Here is a 21471-nt window from a genome sequence, read left to right as displayed (position 1 = left end):
ACCATTCATGAAGTACTGTGGCCAAAATGATCAGTCCTGGAAAACTGGGGCCAAATTTACCCTCCCATCACAAACAATTGAAAAATGGGTATAAAATAACCAAACCATTTTTCAAGACATTAGAAATTAGCAAATGAACAACAGTCATCTCTGACAAACAAGAAACAAAACGAGTCCTATGTTTGCCCCGGTTTACCACCTAGAGAAAATTTCCAAGCCGCAACACGCGGAAGGGGAGCCCAAGAGCAACACAGCGTTCTTTCTGAGTTGAGGTGATAAGAGTTGAAAACCTGGAAAGGCCAAAGTGGCAGAAGTTCTCAAGACAGAGAGAGGATTAGCACTACAGCGAAAAAACTCCAGAAATCTGCAGAGTCCTCTTTGAGTATGCAACAGAATACTAATCCATTTAAAACCAATGATCTCAATAATCACATTAAAAATAAATGGTCTAAACACCCCAATTAAAAGACAGATAATATCGGATTGCATTTAAAAAAGCCAAGACTCAATTATATGCTACCTATAAGAAGTCCACTTTAAACATAAAGATGTAAACAACTTAAAGGTGAAAGAGGGAATATATATATACCATTGTAACCCTAGGCAAAAGAAAGTTGGAATAGCTATATTCACATTATAAAAGTAGATTTTAGAGCAAAGAATATTAACAAAGACAGAGGTTATTTCATAATAATCAAGACAACATTATAATCCTAAACTTTTATGTGTCTAAAACAGAACTTTAAAATATATGAAGCAAAAATTTCAGATATGCAAAAAAAAAAAGAGAGAGAGAGAGAAATAAACAAATTGTAATTGAAGACTTCAATACTCTACTCTAAATAATTGACACATGTAAACCGAAAATCAGTAAGGATATAGAAGATTAAAAACACTATCAGAAAACTTGTCTTAACTGACATTTCATAAGATCCCACCCTACAATAGCAGAAAACCATTATTTTCAAATGCTCGTAGAATATTCACAAAAACTGTCCTAGTTTGGGGGCGCTAAATAAGTCTCAATGAATTTAAAAGAATTCAAGTCATACAAAGTATGTTCTCCTACCACAGTGAAGTTGAATTCCAAATGAATAACAAAAGTTCTATGGAAAATCCCCAAAAGTTTCAAAACTATAGACCATACTTCTAAATAACCCCAGGGTCAAAAAAAGAAACAAAAGGAGAAATTTTAAAGTATTTTATATAGAATGAAAATTAAAAATATAATATTTGATAATTGTAGGATGCAGCTAAAGCAATAGTTAGAAGAAATTTTATAGCATTAACCAACTACATTAAAAAGAATGGTCTCTGCTTTCACCTTAAAGAACTAGAAAAAAAAAAAATTAAACCCAAAGCAAGCAGAAGAAAATCAGAGAAATTAAAAAGAACAGAAAACAAAAAATAAAAGTATGAAATAAATGAAACCAAAAGCTGGTTTTTCAGAAAGAGATAAAATCGATACACCTCTAGTCAACAGATCAGGAGAAAAAAAAAGAGAAAAAACACAAATTACCAGTATGAGTAATGAGTGAGTTGTCTTCACTCCAGATTCTACAAATGTTAAAAGGATAAGAAAATGTTATCAACAACCTTATGCCAATAAATTCAACAACTCAGATGAAATGCACATATTTTCTGAAAGAAAGAAACCAGCAAAGTATACTCAATAAAAAATAAGTAACATGAACAGTCCTATATCTTTTGAAGGAACTGAATTTGTAATTTAAAAGCTTTCCCATACACAAAACTCTAGGTCTGGAAAACTTCCCTGGTGAATTCTTCCAAATATTTAAGCAATAAATAAAACCAATTCAGCACACTTTTCAAAAAAAAATTGAAGAGAGGTAAATATTTCCCAATTCATTCCATTAACTCCACATTAATAACTCATAAGGAAGCAAAATTACATATCAATATCCTTTATAAATACAAATGTAAAAATTATAAACTAAAGTTTAACAAATTAATCCAACAGCCTATTGAAAGAAAACTACATCATGATCAAATGTGGCTTATCTCAAGAATGCACAGTTGGGCTACTATTCAAAAATTAATCAATGTAATCCACCTATTAACAGACTAAAGAAAAAAATGACATAAAATATTTCAAATGATATCAAAAAAGCATTGAAAAACTTAAATATCTATTCCTGATGAAACTCACAGCAACCCTGGTATAAAAGAGAACTTCCCCAAGCTGGTAAAAAGTGAACATGAAGTCACTCAGTCATGTCCAACTCTTTGCGACCCCATGGACTGTACCTGCCAGGCTCCTCTATCCATGGGATTTTCCAGGCAAGATTACTGGAGTGGATTGCCATTTCCTTCTCCAGGGGATCTTCCCAACCCAGGGATCGAACCCGGGTCTCCTGCATTGCAGGCAGACTCTTTACCGTCTGAGCCACAAGGGGGCTTAAGCTGGTAAAGGAGAACTACAAAATATTTACAGCTATTAATAGAACATATTTAATGCTTAAAGACCAAATGTTTGCTCTCACAATTTCTATTCAACATCATCCCAGAGGTTCTAGCCCAGGTTAAAAAAAAAAAAAAGGCAAGCAAACAGTAAACTGAATCTCCAGATTGGAAAGCAAGAATAAAAGTGTTTTCACTTGCAGATGACATGATCCTCTATAGAGAAAATCTGATTGAATCTTTGTTTTAAAAAAAAGGTTTAACAAAACAATAAATGGTTTAACAGTGTAGCATGATACAAGATCAATATACAAAAACCAACTGCATTTCTATGTACTAGGAAGGAACAATTTGAAATTGAAATAAAATACAATTTGCAAATGCATAAAAATATATTAAATACTTAAGGATAAATCTGCTTAAGATTTGTAAGATAGGTACATTGAAAACAAAAACTCTTAGTGAGAAATATAAAATAAGCCCTAAATAACTGAAGGTCTCTATTTTCATCTTAAGAAACTAGGATAAGTGGACCAAATTTTACCATGTTCAATATTGTTCAGATATTGTTTCTCTCCAAACTGATCTAAAGAATTAAGGCAATTCCAATTCTAAGCAAAATCCCGAGGCATTTTTTTAATTGATAAGCTGATTCTAAGATTCATGTGAAAATGTAACTGATCAAAGTTTCAAAGACAACTTTGGAAAAAAAATTAAGTTGGATAAATTACATTACCTGATTTCTAGACTTACAAATAGTAATTAAGACACTATTTTATGTGTGCTAAGTTGCTTCAGTTGTGTCCAACTTTTTGTGGCCCTATGGACTGTAGCCTACCAGGATCCTCCATCCATGAGATTCTCCAGGCAAGAATATTGGAGTGGGTTGCCCTGCCCTCTTCCAGGGGATCTTCCTGACCCAGGGATTGAACTAGGACTAGTCTCTTACATCTCCTACATAGCGCCACCTATGAAGCCCCGAGACACTATTTGGTATATAGAAATAATGATGGACAAAGATAGATAAATGGAACAAAATGAGCAGAAATATATATATACATTCCAATTATTTATATAGTCTTACGATGTATAGTCAGAGGATTTTCAACAACTTTTCAAAGACTATTCAGTGCAAGACGATAGGCTTTTCAAAAGTAGTACTGGCACATTAGATATTTACATGCAAAAACAGGAATTTTATCCCTATCTCACACCATACACACATATCAACTCAAAATAAATAATATCCCTAAATGCAAAACATGAAACTAGAAAACTTGTAGAAAAAACATATGAGAAAAAATTTGTAACCTTGAGTTGGGCAAAAATTTTTTAGATATAACATTAAAATCATGATCCATAAAAGAAAAAAAACTGATAGGTTGGGCTTTAGCAAAATTAAGAATTTCTGCTCTTCCAAAGACATTGTTAAAAGAATGAAAATATACACCACAGACTGGGAGGAAATATTTGCAAATCACATAATCTGATAAGGGAGACCAAAAAAGAGTACATACTGAGCATTTCCATTTTACAAAATTTTAGAAAATACAAACTTATCTATAGTGACAGAAAGAAAACAAGTGTTGCCTGGGGATGGAGGGGAAAGGCTAACAAAGCAGAACAAAGAAACTTTTTGGGGTGATGGATACTTTCAGCATCATGATTGTAGGGATGGTTTCAAAGGTATACGTAAACACCAAAACTTACCAATGTGTACATGTACATAAGTTACACTCTAATAAAGTTGTTTTTTATAAAAGAAAAAAAATACACTGAAACTGTTTGTGAATTAAAGAAGGTATTAAAATGTACCAGAAGAAAGATAAGCAAATATTTTATAATCTTAAAATAAAGATCATTTTAAGCACAATATGAAAATTTGAAACTAAAAAAAAAAATGAAATGAAACTTTAAAATAAATTTTACAACCTAAAAAACTTCATATGTTAAAAGAGTACAAGTAATTAATAAAAATTACAAAATTTCTATGCTAACAAATAATTTAGAAATGCAAATTTTAAAAAGAGATGCCACTTTTCACATACCCATGTCAAAAATTTTAAGATTTAAATCCAGCTGCTACTCAGTACAAACCCCGATGTTGAGTGTGTGACTTCATATAATTATTCTGGAAGTAACTTTGGTATTTGAATACAGTTTTCAAAAGTGCATATCCTTTAACTCAGCCATTTATCCTCAAAAAATTCCTCCAAAGAAAAACAGAGAAGTACAAAAAAGCTATGTACATGGTACCTCCAAACAACAGAAAGTGAAAGATGCTCAGTCGTTCCTGACTCTATGTGACCCTATAGACTGTAGCCCACCAGGCTCCTCTGTCCATGGAATTCTCCAGGCAAGAATCCTGGAGTAGTTTGCCCTGCCCTTCTCCAGGGGATCTTCTCAACTCAGGGATTGAACCCACGTCACCTGCATTGCAGGCAGATTCTTTACCATCTGAACCACCAGGGAAACAAAAGAATATTACGTTGATATTAAAATACAAATTTATTCACAAAGATAGCCATATATTTGAGTACCATAAAAGACTACTACAATAGCATGCTATTTGGTATAACATTTAAGTAAAATTTTTCTGTAAAATTTCTGGTATCATGACGTACACTGAATGTCAGCTAACTTAACATCTATTCCCAACTCCTTTTTCTTAGCCCATCTACATTAGTTCTCAGCTCCCTTTACTGTAGAAGAGACCATGTGACAATATTATGGCTACTAAGCCATAAGTAGAAATCTCCTACGAACTTTATGGAAACATGCCTTTCTGATAAAAGTTATTACCATAGTCATCTCTTTCCTCTACTTCCTGCCTTGTCGTTAGATGACTTAAGCTAAAGCACTCTAATGGCAGAAAGTGAGGAGAGAAAACAGAGCCTCTTGATGAGAGTGAAAAGAGTGAAAAAGCTGACTTAAAACTCAGCATTCAAAAAACTAAGATCATGGCATCCAGTCCCATCGCTTCATGGCAGATAGAAGGCGAAAAAGTGGAAGCAGTGACAGATTTGATTTTCTTGGGCTCCAAAATCACTGTGGAAAGTTACTGCAGCCATGAAATTAAAAGACACTTGCTCCCTGGAAGGAAAGTTATGACAAACCTAGACAGCATATTAAAAAGGAAAGACATCACTTTGCCAACAAAGGTTGGTATAGTCAAAGCTATGGTTTTCCCAGTTGGCATGTACGGATGTGAGTGAAAGTGGAAGTGAAGTCACTCAGTCATGTCCGACTCTTTGTAGCCCCATGGACTGTAGCCTACCACACTCCTCCATCCGTGGGATTTTCCAGCAAGAGTACTGGAGTGAGTTGCCACTTTGAGAGATGGACCATAAAGAAAGGTTGAGCACCTAAAAATTGATGCTTTTGAATTGTGATGCTAGAGAGGACTCTTGAGAGTCCCCTGGACAGCAAAGAGATCAAACCAGTCAATCCTAAAGGAAATCAACCTTGAACATTCATTGGAAAGACTGATGCTGAAGCTAAGCTCCAACACTTTGCCCACCTGATCCGAAGAGCCAACTCACTGGAAAAGACCCTGATGCTGGGAAAGATTGAAGACAAGAGCAGCAGAGGTTGAGATAGTTAGATAGCATCACTGACTCAATGGACATGAATTTGAAAAACTCCAGGAGATAATGAAGGACAGGGAAGCCTGACTTGCTGCAATCCATGAGGTTGCAAAGAATTGGACGTGACTTAGCAACTGAACAACAAATCCAAAGCAGCTATCTTATTGCCATGGAAGAAGCCAACATACTAGAGAATGCACATTTCAAAGAGAAAACAAAACTGGGTCTTTGATAATATTCACAAACCATCAGACCAGCTTTCATACCCACTTCTGGACCTCTTTAATCGAGATCAAGAAATTTATATTATCTTGCTTAAATCACATTTAGCCAAAATCACCCAATTATTTATATATATGTATGTATGTAAATATTTTCTGTATAGCCATTAAGCATATTAAAGGTTTTTTTATAATTAGAATATTCTCTACTAGCCAGGATTTGGGGCCCTAGATACCTCCATTCAAACACTGTTGATAAAGTTAACTAGTATGGCCCTTCAGAAAGTCAATTTCACATTTGTTTCAAAAGCTTTAAAAATATCACCCTTTGTTGGACTCTGTAATTCTGCTTTTAGATATTCATCAAAGAAATAATAATAAATTAAGAGAATCACTGATGTAATATATTTATAGTATTAATAAACTGAAAACAACATAAATGTTGAAAACTATAATGCTGGGCAAATGATTTTACAGACAGATTTATGATAGACTAGCATATAATTATTAAAAATCATAAAATAAAAATCTAATTACATAGAAAGGTATTTCATAACAATATGCAAAGTAATATTCTTTGGTGGGATGAAATGCTTAGAGAAAATATTTTTTAAAAGAGTAGGGAAATGTAATGAAATATAAGTAGAAACTGCTGGGTTGTAGAATTATCAGTAACTTTTGTTTTTTTCTTCTTGGTTATCCATTGCTAAATTTCAGAAATCTTTTGTAACCAGAAAAATTAAAGCTATTTTAAATATACAAAAAAGTACTGAAATAAACAAATAGGAAGAGATGTAGACTAAAAGTTGTTTTATTCCTTCTCTATGAAGAGCATTCATTTATTTCCATTAGAAAATAAATTTGCAATAGCAACTTTAATATTAACATATAAAAGTCACATATAGCAAGAATGAATATATTATATAAAGTAAAAAAGTAGCAAGAGTATTTATGTTAAATAATTACAGGATTCCAGTATGTTTAATATGAATACAAATCTGGAAATTCAAAAGAGAACACACTGTATTCATAAACTGAATCTTAGGGGAAATTTTTAAAAATTTGTCATTGAGTCCCATTGTTAAAATGAATAAAATGCAAATATATGCTGATGAACCTACGATACATCAAAACAACTAAGTCCAGAATCAGGACAGAAATGAATGAGTTATTTAAGCTTTCCTTAGTACTTCTACCCAACCAGAGCTTACAGAGATTCCTTCTCTGGTCAAAAGCATGCATTCTTATTTAATCTCTATTGGTTTCAGCCATCTACAGTAAAGATTGACCACTCAGAAGCCAGTCTTAAACATTTTTCAAAGATATTAATAAATTTAGCATGCAGCATATACAATTTATATTGTCAGGATAGGAGACCAAGGAACTAGTATGTTTGTATAAGATGCTACAAAAGCAGTGACTCTTCCCTTTTTATAATCCAAATTTGTTACAAGAAAATTGACTAGGAGAGAGAGAAGGGAAGGGAATAAGAAACCAAAAGGCACAAAACTACTCGTTAACTACAGACACACAAGCACACACACACATGCTCATTCACTCAAATTCATTTGAACTAAAGAATAGATTAAGTGTAATAAAGAGCATCTTGGAGATTTTCATAGAGTTATATATAAATAAAGCTTTTTAAAAAGACTTCAAATTAATGAAAAGTAAATGTTAATCACTTTAAGTAGTTAATAACACAAAAGTTGACTTACCATAAATTTCTAAACCTTGTGGGAAATACTTTGTATTCTAAATCCTATCCACTAATGCAAGGGTGAAGATGCATCTTACAGTCAACAGTGCTGAATTTTAATGATGGATTTAAAAGGGTTGATTTAATTCCCAGATATTTTTTTAATTCCACCTCATCACCGAGAAAGTTAATAGATATGACACATTAGAAACCCTGGCAACTACAGATGTTTGATCCAATCAGTGTTTCTCTCTTTTCTAACTTACTCAAAAAAGAAAAACCAACACCTGGAGAAAGTCACAGATTCCCAAATTACCCCAAATGTTCACTGTGATATTCAAGCTTTATACATGAAACCCCTTCTAAAACATCAGAGGCAGAGAATGAACACTGTCCCTTTCAACTGCTGAAGACAGCGGAATCACAAACACCTACTTAAGAGATTACTTTTCAGAGGCATAAGAATATACTTTTAAAAGGTACATCTCTAAAAACCTACAATGAAGATGAATAATAAATATTTATATGCTTAGAAAAGGATATATTCAAAAACCTACAGTAAAGATGAATAATAAATATTTACATTCCAAGCCAAAAAATCCCACGGTCTAAAAAGAAACATTTGATGTTTTCATTTCTGTATTCTGAAGCAAAATAATGATTATAATAATTCTAATCAAACTTAAAAGGTACACTTTATTACCTTGTTGATATAACCCATTCGCCTTTGAACAAGCAAACAAGAGGAAAAAACCCTTGAGGTATTTTTATATTCTGACTTAACAATTATCTGATAATTACCCTATCATTACCTGTTGATGAAGGATTCCATTCTAAATTCTTAACATTTCTGATGTTACAGGCATGTTACTTCAAAAGTCCTACCTGGAAAGAGACTGAGAAGGCTGACTGGAGATTTGTTGGTATCAATAGTTAGTTTGTGGCTTGCAGTTTTTGAAGGCTGGCCTGGTAAGCAGACTAATTTCAGGGGAAGTCTAAACTTACATTGGCTAACTCGAGGAATGCCTGAAATTAAAAAGAGAGAAATATATACTCATAAATTTGACAAATAAGAAAAAAACTGTATTACTTCCCTAATTGTACTACATGGTAGCAACATATCTTAGTTTAAATGTTTGCTACCTGACCATTTCATCTAGCACAACTGAAATAACTGGAAAGCATTATCATAATTTATGTATTTACATTATTATCCAAAGGTACAAGGCAAAAATAAAGTCTTAAAAAGGAGCATAAGTGTAAGCTCTGCCTTTAATAATAATATCATTTTTAAAAATTCACAGTTGAATGTTATATAAAACATTATATGCAGTTATATTCAATTACTAAACTGTCTTTAAGACTGTCAAAGCTCTAGTCCTAATCCAAGACTATCAGCTAAAATGAGCAAAGAATATGAAGTTTATATCAGGAATACTCTGTATGACCATATCTAATCATTTCTCTATCTCCCCAATCTTTTAATCTTTAGCTTTTTTATTTACTAAATATTCAAAGTACAATTAACAATTTGCAATAAATTATGAGCATGAAAGCAGAATTTGTCCTACTGAAGTTCTAATAAACTTCATGTCATTTTACATATCAAATTAAGAATATTACTTTCATACAAATAAATTTTTCCCAATTCATTTAACTTTACATATCACTTTTAAACAGTATTCTGAAAGGTTTACACAGTCACTCAATTCTCAAATTTTTTCAGAAAGTATAGAGGCATATTGAAATAGGCAATTTCATGAATAAATAACAATGAAGATTTTTATATAAGAATTTAAAGTTTTAAAAGCCATTCCTTTTAATATTTTTATAAAAAATGAAACTGAAACCAAAGCAAACTAGGCTCAGCTTAAAAATAGGAAAGCAGAAGAAGGAAATTTTGGAGACATGATCCCAAGGTAGGATTCCTAGAATTAGCAATACATTCTGTTAATGCCAATTGGAGTTGAGTGGTTTATTCTACAACCAAGCTGGGAGTATGCTTTTCAGTACTACTTATTCACAAGGACAGTGAGATATCATCAAAAATGGCAAACATACTGATATATGAGGTCAATTAAATACTTTTTCAGAGCATGTGGAGCATATTTGTCATTCTCTTCAATATAATCTATTATCCATCAAATTTTACATAGCTCATTTTTTGCTCATAACCAACAGATGTTAAATTCACTTCTCCTGGAATCCTAGATGCAAATTATAACTGGTGTCTCTTCAGAAAAGTCCCAGGGTATTATTTCCTGACATTTTGTGAGGTTTTAGAGGCATATGTATTTGTACTTAACAGTGATGAAATGTTTTGACTCAAAATATTATGGTAACATGATCTAAGCTACTGCTCAAACCACAACTATCAATATCACCATAAAAAAATATCACAAAGTATTATTCTTTCCAACTTCATATATTCCATACATCCCCAAATTATGAAAATATACCTACTAATATGCTTCCTCTACAATATATAAATTACAGGCTCAATTAATAGATGCAATCTGGAAAGAACCAGGAAACTGAAGCCTATTTCCATTTCCTTCATTTTAAATGAATAGAATAACGGGGAAAAAACACACTTCATCTCTGACAATTCTGTACATGCACAAAGAGAAGCCATCATCTATGTACTTTCAACCAAGTCTGAGCTAATTGTTCAAATAAAATTTAGCTGTAAACACTCTTTTAAAATTATACTGCTAAAACTGTGGCTCAGCTTCACTTGGACCAGGTACTGACTGAATTTGTGGTAAAACAAAATTAATCATGATCAACGCTAGCTTTACATTACTTATATATATTTGAAGATTATTGCCCTAAATCTCCAAGAACCCAGAGCTAAAAAATCTAGTGGTATATACATGTTTTCAGAAATTGAAACAAATGGATTGCAAGCACTAATAAACCCAAAAAGGGTAATACATTGTAACTCAATTCACAGTTCAGTTAAGTCAGTTAATGACAATATCACACACTAGGGCAATGGTCAGCAGTTGCTAAGATTTGTAGAACCTCTCCAGAATTTCTTTTCTCTCCAAGAATTGTAAACCTGTTTCATAGGACATTTGGAAAACATTATTTTGAAAAATGATGACACATACTTAATAAAATGATTATGGCTATTTTTTAAATGATGGCAGCTTGAGAAGTTTTACCATTAGGGAAGAAAAAAAATATGAAATCCTTTAGAAATAAGTTTAAGGAAACCAAATCTTTAAAAATAAAAATTACAAAGCCAGTATTTTAGAATACTTCCCATCAAATTAAAACCTAAACATTTCAAAATATAATGTCTAGTATTTAAACATGGGGTTTATCAGAGGCACATTTCTACTGAGGTTTACATTTTCTTAAGAAACTTGAAATGTAAAATAGCCTACCAATTAATCTTCAGGCTATAATTGTACCTAAACCTGAAGCCGGAGATGTGTAGAGGTATGTGTGAGGGTATGCATATGTGTATCTATAATAAGGAAAGAAAAAAATTATATGTATTTGAAGACTTTCCAAAGTTGCTAGTAGGGTAGCTTTCCGCTTAGCTGAAAGAGCCTCAGTTCAGTTCAGTCGCTCAGTCGTGTCCGACTCTTTGCGACCCCATGAATCGCGGCACGCCAGGCTTCCCTGTCCATCACCAACTCCCGGAGTTCACTCAGACTCACGTCCATCGAGTCAGTGATCGCCATCCAGCCATCTCATCCTCTGTCGTCCCCTTCTCCTCCTGCCCCCAATCCCTCCCAGCATCAGAGTCTTTTCCAATGAGTCAACTCTTCGCATGAGGTGGCCAAAGTACTGAAAGAGCCTAACTTGCCCTAATTGTCTACCATCAGCAATATTTTGTTGCCAAAATAGGCTATTTGGCTTATTCAACTCTCTGAGTATAATGCTGAGAGAGAAGAAAATTTGGTCATTTGTAATACGCAAATATTGGCCTACTCAGTCATCAGACTGACTTTGTTCTACAGTTTTTTAACAAATATAATCACCTCTCCTTCAAACACTTCCCCTGCTAGCTTACTAGAGGAAATGGACAGTCACAATTACTATGGTGCGATTAATCACAAAATTATTTAACACTTACAGACAAAATTCACATCAAAATCACTCCTGACAGAACAGTTTTTCCAGAAAGAGAATTCTAATTACCCCTGGCACACTCAAGAGACCAGTATCACTGTCAAGAGGGAAGCCAAAATGTGCTTTAAAAAAAAAGGAAAAAGAACTTATATACCAGAGTAGAATAACTATATATTACACATCTATATAATGCCTTTAGAACTCTTTCCAGGGGCCTGCTAGAGTCATTTCGTATTGAAAACAAGGGGCCCGAAGCAGTAGCAAAGTCTGGTAGCCAGAACTTCCTTGATCCCTTCCTGTTATGTCTGGCTACGTACTGTGCTCCATCTGCAGTCATGTTTTACACTGCCCATGTCATGTAACTCTAATGCAGAAATAATGGAGACTAACTCTTATGGGACAACATAAAACCTCATTTGCTTCTCTTTTTCCACATGTAAAAGCAGGACTGCTTATCTGCAATACAGTCTGAACAGATCAGGTCAATAAAATGGAACAGTCTTTGAAATGTGAAGTTTTGTGTATAAGTAAGATCTAAGTGGCAACATATTATTTTTTTGCATACTAGGTGAAGCTGAATATTTCAACTCTACTCCTGAAGCTTAATTAAAAATTTTAAATATAGCATAAGAGATTATTCAAACTGCCTTTAGCTTTGCACTGAAATACTAAAATTTCCATATATTGTGATTTTTTTCTCATAGTTTGATCTGAATTTCTAGCAAAAGGGAATAAATTACTTTCAATAATAACCTTTACAGATTTTTTTAACTCAAAACAAATAATTTAAATAATAATACAGAATTTTCTAAAAGTTATTGCAAAATCTTATCAGTTACATGCAATCTTGCAAAGTAAAATGTAAATATTCATTATTAATATTTTTAATAACCGAAACTCTAATTTGACAAGTACACTTTATGTAAGCTAAAAGCTTATTTCTGTTAAAATATTTCTCATATAAATATATTTTCATCTTCCAGACACTATGCAATTCAGGTTGTTGGTACCACCACAACTACATGAGTAATTAAGGCCATGGCACCCCACTCCAGTACTCCTGCCTGGAAAATCCCATGGACAGAGGAGCCTAGTAGGCTGCAGTCCATGGGGTCACGAAGGTCGGACACGACTGCGCGACTTCACTTTCACTTTTCACTTTCATGCATTGGAGAAGGAAATGGCACCCCATTCCAGTATTCTTGCCTGGAGAATCCCATGGACAGAGGAGCCTGCTGGGCTGCTGTCTATGGGGTCACACAGAGTCGGACATGACTGAAGCGACTTAGCAGCAGCAGCAGCAGCAAGGCCATTAAGTATTTTATTTATCTAATATTACCAATTAATATTATCAAATATTAATCTTAAAATGACTAATAAACCAAGACATACCATCCCATTAAGTCTGTGTCTAGAAAGAAAAATAATCAAAGTAGAAGATACTTTTAGAGTGCCTCCCATATAATCAGAATACTGCACAATTCAGGGACTTGAACCCTGCTCTCAAAGAGCTCAGAAATCTACTAGGGAGACCTAAGGAACAAAGAAATTCATATTATGATAAGTATTATAGCAAAGTCATAAACAAAGGATTTGGAGAAGACAAAAAGTGACAACACTGACCCAGGCAAGTTCAAGGGGTCAGATTCTTGATAATATTTCCCTACAAATTCTAAACAAAACAAGGAATAGGCCCACAGACTGAGTACACATGGCATTCTGATCAGAGAAAGAGGTGAATCTTTGGGGGTATACAGAATCAGACAATTTAGAATTCAGAATTGTTTTCCTTACTCTTTTTAAGTAAACTAAGATAACAGAGCATACAGGCAAATCACGAGTAACTTACAGACATAAGTAGTCAATGACAGCTTAGGTTTTGTTCAAAAAGTCATGAAGTTTCATTGTTTCTCATGACTCTGAAACAACTAATAATGAATGACAAGTATCTATTACGGAAACATCTATTGTCTTCTCCATAGCCAAATTAAGGCACTGAATCACCCTAAAGAGGTTGCTAGAGTCCAAACAGCAGTCCATAAAAAGAATTCATTCAAAGGATAATACCACAATTCAATTACTAATCAAATTTCACTTCTGAAATTCATTTTGTTCTAAATTATCTTTTCACTTACCATCAGGATTTCGCTCTATCCATCAGAGGCAATGCAAAAAGGGATAGGGGAGAAAGAATACAACAAATTATGTCATAAAATTACAGCACAAATTTAATGCTCATCTGCTTAAAATATAAATGAAAACTTTAAAGATTCATACAAATGACATAAATGGCCCTCCAATAAATATAAGCCAATTCACAGTTGAAGAATATACTATGAATAGCTGGAATCTAATAATATATTTGTTCTTCCACTCTCACAAGTCCATGAAAGAGTGTTATTCTAGTATAAATGTGGCAAAAAGAGGTAAAGATATATGATCTAACCAAAAACAAACCATATTCAATATGTAAATAACATCAAGAGCATTACATGAATTTTGGGGGAAGAAAATGAGCTAAAGGCAAATACATATAATTAATATTTCCAGTTAGCCTTGCTTATATTATAACTTTAATTAGTAGATATTATTATGGAACAATGTCTTTTTTCCCAGCTTGTCTTGGTATTCTTTTACTTTTATAGACTTGTTTTTACTTTAATTTCTAATTAGCTTTCAGCCAATTATTATCTATGCTCTTTGTTTTAGTAATAAGTTATACTCTTTCAAATTCCATCTATACAAAAGCATAATAGCTAAAAATGGTATGTGCAACCATAAGCTCACCAAACGATTTAATAACTTTATAGCGTAGTTTTAAGCTTTTGTCTACTTGCTAGGTATTCCATTTATTTATTTTAAATTTATTTTCAACTACTTTTCCTTAAAGATAAATGAAATAATTAGTTGAATTAAGGCATCAACAATTTCTACAACTATATTTTCAAGGAGTAACAAAGATAAAAAGTATAATAAGCTTTACAGTATTATAAAGATAATAAGTATAATGAGATGTCCAATTAATGATAAATTATCTAGAGATTTTAGCCAACATGTCCTATTTTTTATTTCACAACTCACTGAACATTTCAATGTTCTTTTCAGAAATATCCAACTAAAATGTCCATCATTTCTTGATTCCTTACCGAAGTCTTGTATTTCTTTCTGAAGCCAGCTTTCTCAAAGCTGCTTAAACATAAAATATTTACACTACCTCATATTTTGAAAATATAGGTAAAAGGTTAAAGTGGTCACTTTTGGCTAAAAATGATTTTTTATAATTTAAAAATTATTTACAAAGATGAAACAGATTTTGAAAACATGTACTAAAGTTATTAAAAAAAAAACACCTCCAAGTATAGAGTTGTCAATGCAAAAACCAGAAAATTCACTGAGACAAAATAAGAACTACAATTTTAAAAACATTGCCAAGGTGCCTCATTAGCACAGTAGGTAGGGTGACAATTACATAAAAATATTGCTAAGTAACCAAAGTGGATATCAATAGAAAAAATATGAATATGGCATCTCTAAGGCTTTTTAAACTAAGACAACTGTACAGAAATGCTTAAAAGCACAAATGCAACATTGCTGAATGTTATACTACATTTAAACTTTTTTAAAAAAGCAATGACTATAATTTATCAACCAACTAATTGTCAAACTGTTACTATGAAAAATTCACTATACAAAAACACAAATAAACTGTAAAATTGAATCCAACTTGAAATTTACAACAACTGGATCTCTACTGGTCTAAAGAGAACTTTTTGATCTATTAGTTTCTTGAAATAATACAGATCCTGTTCTTAAGTATTTTAACATGTAAGATACTAAAGAGTTTTATTTAATCACTAAAGCAGTGTCTGAAACTCTAAAGACTGCCTTAATATTAGAGTAACCTATATGGTGATTTTTACTAATTCAGACTAGGCTTTTCTGTTTAGCTCAAATATGTGAAGTCTGACTAGATAAATTCTTCTAGTGAGAATAAAAAACATAATATTCACTATTAATTGAAAGATATAATCAAACATTACATATAGAAATCAGCTGAATAGACTTATCACTAATTATTCATAACACATGAAAGTAACTTGGACAGATATTTTTTATTTAACACTATGTAATAATATTTTTTCTTTTAATAATATTTACAATGTGTTTTCCCACCTTAAACACTTAAACATTTAACCCACAACTCCAATAATTTAAAAAAAGTGATTATTAGGCTTATAAATATGTGAACTATATGTTTACCTGTTGGTCTGGAATAAGAAACAACAGCATTTCCTTCCAATTCAGGTGGTGAATAACTTCCTTTGAGATAAACAGAAAAGCCTACAGTTCTAGTCATCTCTGGTGCTATAAGTAATGTAAAAATAATATGTTACATAATTTTAGGCAATTATTATTAACAACAACTGAAATTAGATATACACTGCATGCCAGCTACTGTCTTAAGCATTTTACATAACACTTACATAGATTAATTCATTTAATCCTCACAACAACCCTACATGGTGGTCACTATTATTATCCCCATTTTTGGTGCATGAGGAAAATGGTGACAGAGACTAAAAAGCTTGCCCAAGGTCATATAGTTAAGACAGAGGTAGGAATTGACTCCAGAACAAGGGCATCCACCATTCCACACCACTGCCTCTCTTTACTCAGACAAACAGGCAGGATGAACAAAAAAAAAGGTACACAAAGGGAAAGAGAATTTGGGAGTGGGAAATAGTGCTTTATCATGGCTAGAACACAGACTGCAGGAGAAAATGAAAGGGGGAACTGGATATGCATGTAACTAAAACTGTAGCAACTTAGCAGATTGTACATAGCCTTCCATATTCATGTACTTGACCTCCAACATGTATTAGAGAGCTATAAAAAGTTTTCAACTGGAAAACATTAATTATCCAGAATGTTTTAGAAAGACAACTTGGAAGTACTGTGAAAATTTTGCAGATAAAGATGCCACCTACAAGTTTACCTCAACCACTAACCACTCATTCACTGATTCAATGAGTACTTATTGAGTTTCCACTATCTGCCAAGCACTCAGGTAAAGGTTAGTTATATAAAGAAAAAAAAAAAGATGGTCTTGATTTTTATGGGTAAAGCATAGGGTTCCCATCTAAACAGTGGCATAAAGAAAAACAGAAAAAGAGCTGAAAGACAATTCAGAAGTCATTTTATCAGAACTAATGACAACTTGGATGTAAGTGGTAAGACAGACTCTATACAAATAAATCTTACAGAGTTGTCATTTATTACTGTCTACTATTTTAAGCATTATTACAATATCATACACAGATTCATTTTCTAATTAAATCTAATCAATTTTCTGATTAAATTCAAATTAAAATAGTTCTGCAAGACAGATACCATTATCCCCTTTCTGAAGATTAAAAAATAAAAAAACAAAAACTGAGGTTCCATCTAATTACCAAAGCAGTTTGCCCACGGTTACACTGAGTGAGTGTTAGAAAGTGAAAGTGAAAGTCACTCAGTCGTGTCCGACTGTTCACGACCCTATGGACTATATAGTCCATGGAATTCTCTAGACCAGAATATTGGAGTGGGTAGCCTTTCCCTTCTCCAGGGGATCTTCTGCATCCAGGGATCAAACCCAGGTCTCCCACATTGCAGACAGGATTCTTTACCAGCTGAGCAACAAGGGAAGCCCTTGAGTGTCAGAGCCAAAATTCAAATTCAGGCCACACTCCAAAGCCAATAAATATTCTTTCTAGTGACTCAACAAATAGCTCACTAGAGAAGCACCATTAAAAAATTCTTCCAAAATATAGTAATTAAGTACAATTGCAGGTCCATTTAGTTAAGAAAATTGCTTGAAAATCTGTAATTACTATGGTTCAACAGCCATTCATTGAATGTCCATGACTGATGTTTAGAGAGGAAATATAAGCAAAACAACACATTGATTTCAGGAAAATACCTGATATATTCAGATAAGAAATATAGCCATGAAATACATCTACTAATAAAAAAATTAATTAAAAAAACCTCACACCATGATAGACTTTCAGCCAAAAGAAAACACTTACCCATAAATTCAAAGGTGAACTGATCACCAGTTAGTACTAAAGGTGGTTGCACATAGATTGATAATTTGATCTTCTGCAATGCCACTCGATTCTTTAGTGTGACCTGAGAAAACAAAAATTGCTATTAACAGAAAATTACATTTTTTCCAAATTGATAGAATACTACAACTACTTTAAAAATAACAAATAATTAGAGAAATGCCATCTAAGAAAAAAATGAGCTATCACAAAACATAATGTGTAACGTAAGTAGTAGATTAAAAAGTTCTACCCAGTTAGAAACTGGGCAAAGGAATCGAACAGACTTTTTCTCAAGAAGATATACAAATAGCCAACAAGCATATGAAAGAATGCTCAAAATCGCTGTATGAAATACAAAGTAAAACCACACTGGAATACTACTGTACATCCACTAAAATGCTATAATCAAAAAGGTAAAAACAGGTGTTACCAAGAATGTGGAGAAACAAGAACCTGCATAAATTGCTGATGGAAATGTAAAATGGTATAGCTAATCAAGAAAAAAGTCTGATAGTTTCTTTTAAAATTAAACATAAATTTATCACTTAACCTCATAATTCCGTATTAAGAGAAATAAAACAAATGTCCACCCAAAATCTTGTACACATGTATTCGCAGTATTATTCACAACAACCAAAATTAGAAACAACCCAAGTGTCCATAAACTGATGAAGTGACAAACAAAATATGGAATATCCATGCAATGAAATATTATTCAGTAATAAAACTAATACAGTACTGATACATGCTACAACATGGGTATATTACATTATTAATATGTTAAATGAAAGAAGCCAGTCACAAAAAGACCACATTATTATTTGATGCAATTTATACGAAATATCCAGAGAGGGCAAATCTACAGAGACAGAAAACAGATTAGCAGTTCCTTGGGGATGGTAGTAGGATTGAAGGTGGGGGTGTGGAGAGAAAAGAAAGCAACAGCTAAGTAATACGGGGTTTTTACTGGGGGGGACAAAAATGTTCAAAAATTAAATTGTGGTGATGATTCTGTGCATGCATGCATGCTAAGTCACTTCAGTCGTGTATGACTCGTTGTGACCCTATGGACCTATAATTGCATAGCATGTGAATTATAACTGAATAAAACTATTAAAAATGTTCTATCAATAGCAGACCCAAAAAATCTTCCCTCATATCTGGTGAATAATTACATCATAAAATATTGTATGTGTTAATTCTTCTTTACAGATGTGGCATCATGAATTATTAATTTTATCTAGTATCAGTGTATCACCTTTTTCAGAAGTTAATTGCTCTCTAAAGATTTCCTTACTAGGTAGCTATTTACTAGTTTAAATACATATGTAGTTTAAATACTACATTTTCTTTGATGGCTTAGCAGCAAAAATAGCTGACATAACTACTCTAGAAAACATTAAAGAATGACAATATTGACTAATTGACTACATTTCTAAGCTGGCTGTATTTCCAAACTGGTGCTCTTGGTTGATGATGCTAAGAAAACCCTCCCATTCCAATTACAATTAATAGATAAGAATTCTGGGGTAATAGACTGCCTCAGAAATAGGGTGAGTATGGGTTGAGAAGGCCAGAACTTCTCTCACTCCTCCTTAAGAGAAACATTAGCAGAATTCATCAGGACCAAAGATCTTTGCTGGGCCACAGTGCTAACGGATTCAAAGAAAAAGCTTAAAGATCTGGCTTCCATTGGGAACATTCTGTCTTTGGATTTGTATCCTAAAAATCCCAGCCTCTTTGAATCATCTCCTTTGGATAAGTTTATCCACATGGTAAGCCAGATTTATTACAGTCACTAGCCGGGTAGCGTTGCTAGACCAATTAAGTCACAATCTCAGGGGGCAGACCTGGGCATTGGTATTTTTCTTAACAGTTCCCCAGGTAAGACCTATGTACAACCAGAATTGAGAAGCTCTCTCCTACACGGCTTTTTTGCCTTGGAACAATTCAGTCTTGCCTCTATAGTATACAAGACAGATTCATTTCACTACTAATTAGCATAATGCAAGGGCATGGCTTCCCTGGTGGCTCAGTGATAAAGATTTGCCTACCAATCCAGGCGACCTGGGTTCGATCACTAGGTTGGAAGGATCCCCTGGAGAAGAAAATGGCAACCCACTCCAGTATTCTTGCCTGGGAAATCCCATGGACAGAGGATCCTGGCAGGCACAGTCCAGGGGGTCACAAAACAGCTAGACATGATTTAGTGACTGGGCACAAACAAGGGCATACTTAATTTTTAAGAAAAGACATTTTTAATTTTCTCTTAGGTAAAAGGCATGTATCAACTATACCTTAATTATATACATATACACACACACATATATATACAAATTGCAGATACAAAAATAATATACAAGTATAACTGGCCTACAAACACTATACATATACAATTAGATTCAAGTAAATGTATTAATTTTATCTGATGTGTATATTCTGTACCATTTAAAAATAAACATAAAATTTTTGACTTGCAAAGTAAAAATTTTAAAGGACAATAATTGATGAAAATAAATACAATAAATACACCAAATGAACGATGAACCCTCAGATTTTCACTTTATGAGCCCTGAGTATGGGGGGAAATCTGCGTAACAGTACACAGTAACAGCGTAGATCACAAGTCCCTTGAAAGTCTATGATCCAACAGATTAGGTTAGTACCTCTAATTCCCATGAAGTTATGAAATGGTCAAAGAGACCGGAAAATTTGACTGAGAAAGGAGAGTTTGGTCCACACATTTTGCCCATTTCTGGTCAGTCCCCGAAGGAGACGTTGGGTGCCTCTTGGCATTGCCAGGTCGGTATAAACACCCGACAGGTTTCTGTCATAAGCTGTATATGAGGTCACCCTGGAACCGCAGAGCAGGGCTCCACACTTGGTCCGCACAGGGCATGTCATTCATTCACACAAGCACACTATAGAGTTAGTAAAGTACAGCAGAAAACATGTTTACTAGGAGAACAAATTTATTATAAAATTCATAATACCTTTTTAGTAAAACCCTAATGGTAATTACAGGAAGAACTATGCAAGTACTGCAGACAACATTCTTTCTAATGGCTATTCCTTTAAATAAATAGAATACAATTTAAATATTTTATTAATAATAATCCTTCCCTGGTGGCTCAGATAGTAAACAATCTGACTGCAATGCAGGAGACCCAGGTACCATCCCTGCATCAGGAAGATCCCTTGGAGAAGGGAATGGCTACCCACTCCAGTATTCTTGCCTAGAGAACTCCATGGACAGAGGAGCCTGGAAGGCTACAGTTAATGGTGTCGCAAAAAGGCTACAGTCTAAGGTATCATGACTGAGCAACTAAAACCTACATACTGGACTGTCAGTTCAGTTCCGT

General features: G+C 33.4%; 1 protein-coding gene across 1 annotated transcript in view; it reads right to left on the bottom strand.

Annotated features, from left to right (window-relative positions):
* BBS9 (Bardet-Biedl syndrome 9) overlaps positions 1-21471 on the bottom strand; it is a gene marked incomplete at its 5' end in the record, with an annotated part of 354880 nt that overhangs the window by 249993 nt on the left and 83416 nt on the right. Inside the window, 4 exons of the mRNA XM_010831226.1 lie at positions 8814-8954; positions 14153-14167; positions 16278-16382; positions 18089-18191. Coding sequence (XP_010829528.1) covers positions 8814-8954; positions 14153-14167; positions 16278-16382; positions 18089-18191 — 364 coding nt within the window. The remainder of the gene's footprint in view (positions 1-8813; positions 8955-14152; positions 14168-16277; positions 16383-18088; positions 18192-21471) is intronic.

Source organism: Bison bison, unplaced genomic scaffold (genome assembly GCF_000754665.1).
Source record: "Bison bison bison isolate TAMUID 2011002044 unplaced genomic scaffold, Bison_UMD1.0 scf7180017864525, whole genome shotgun sequence".
Lineage (NCBI taxonomy): Eukaryota > Metazoa > Chordata > Mammalia > Artiodactyla > Bovidae > Bison > Bison bison.
This window is presented reverse-complemented; position numbering and strand designations above follow the sequence as displayed.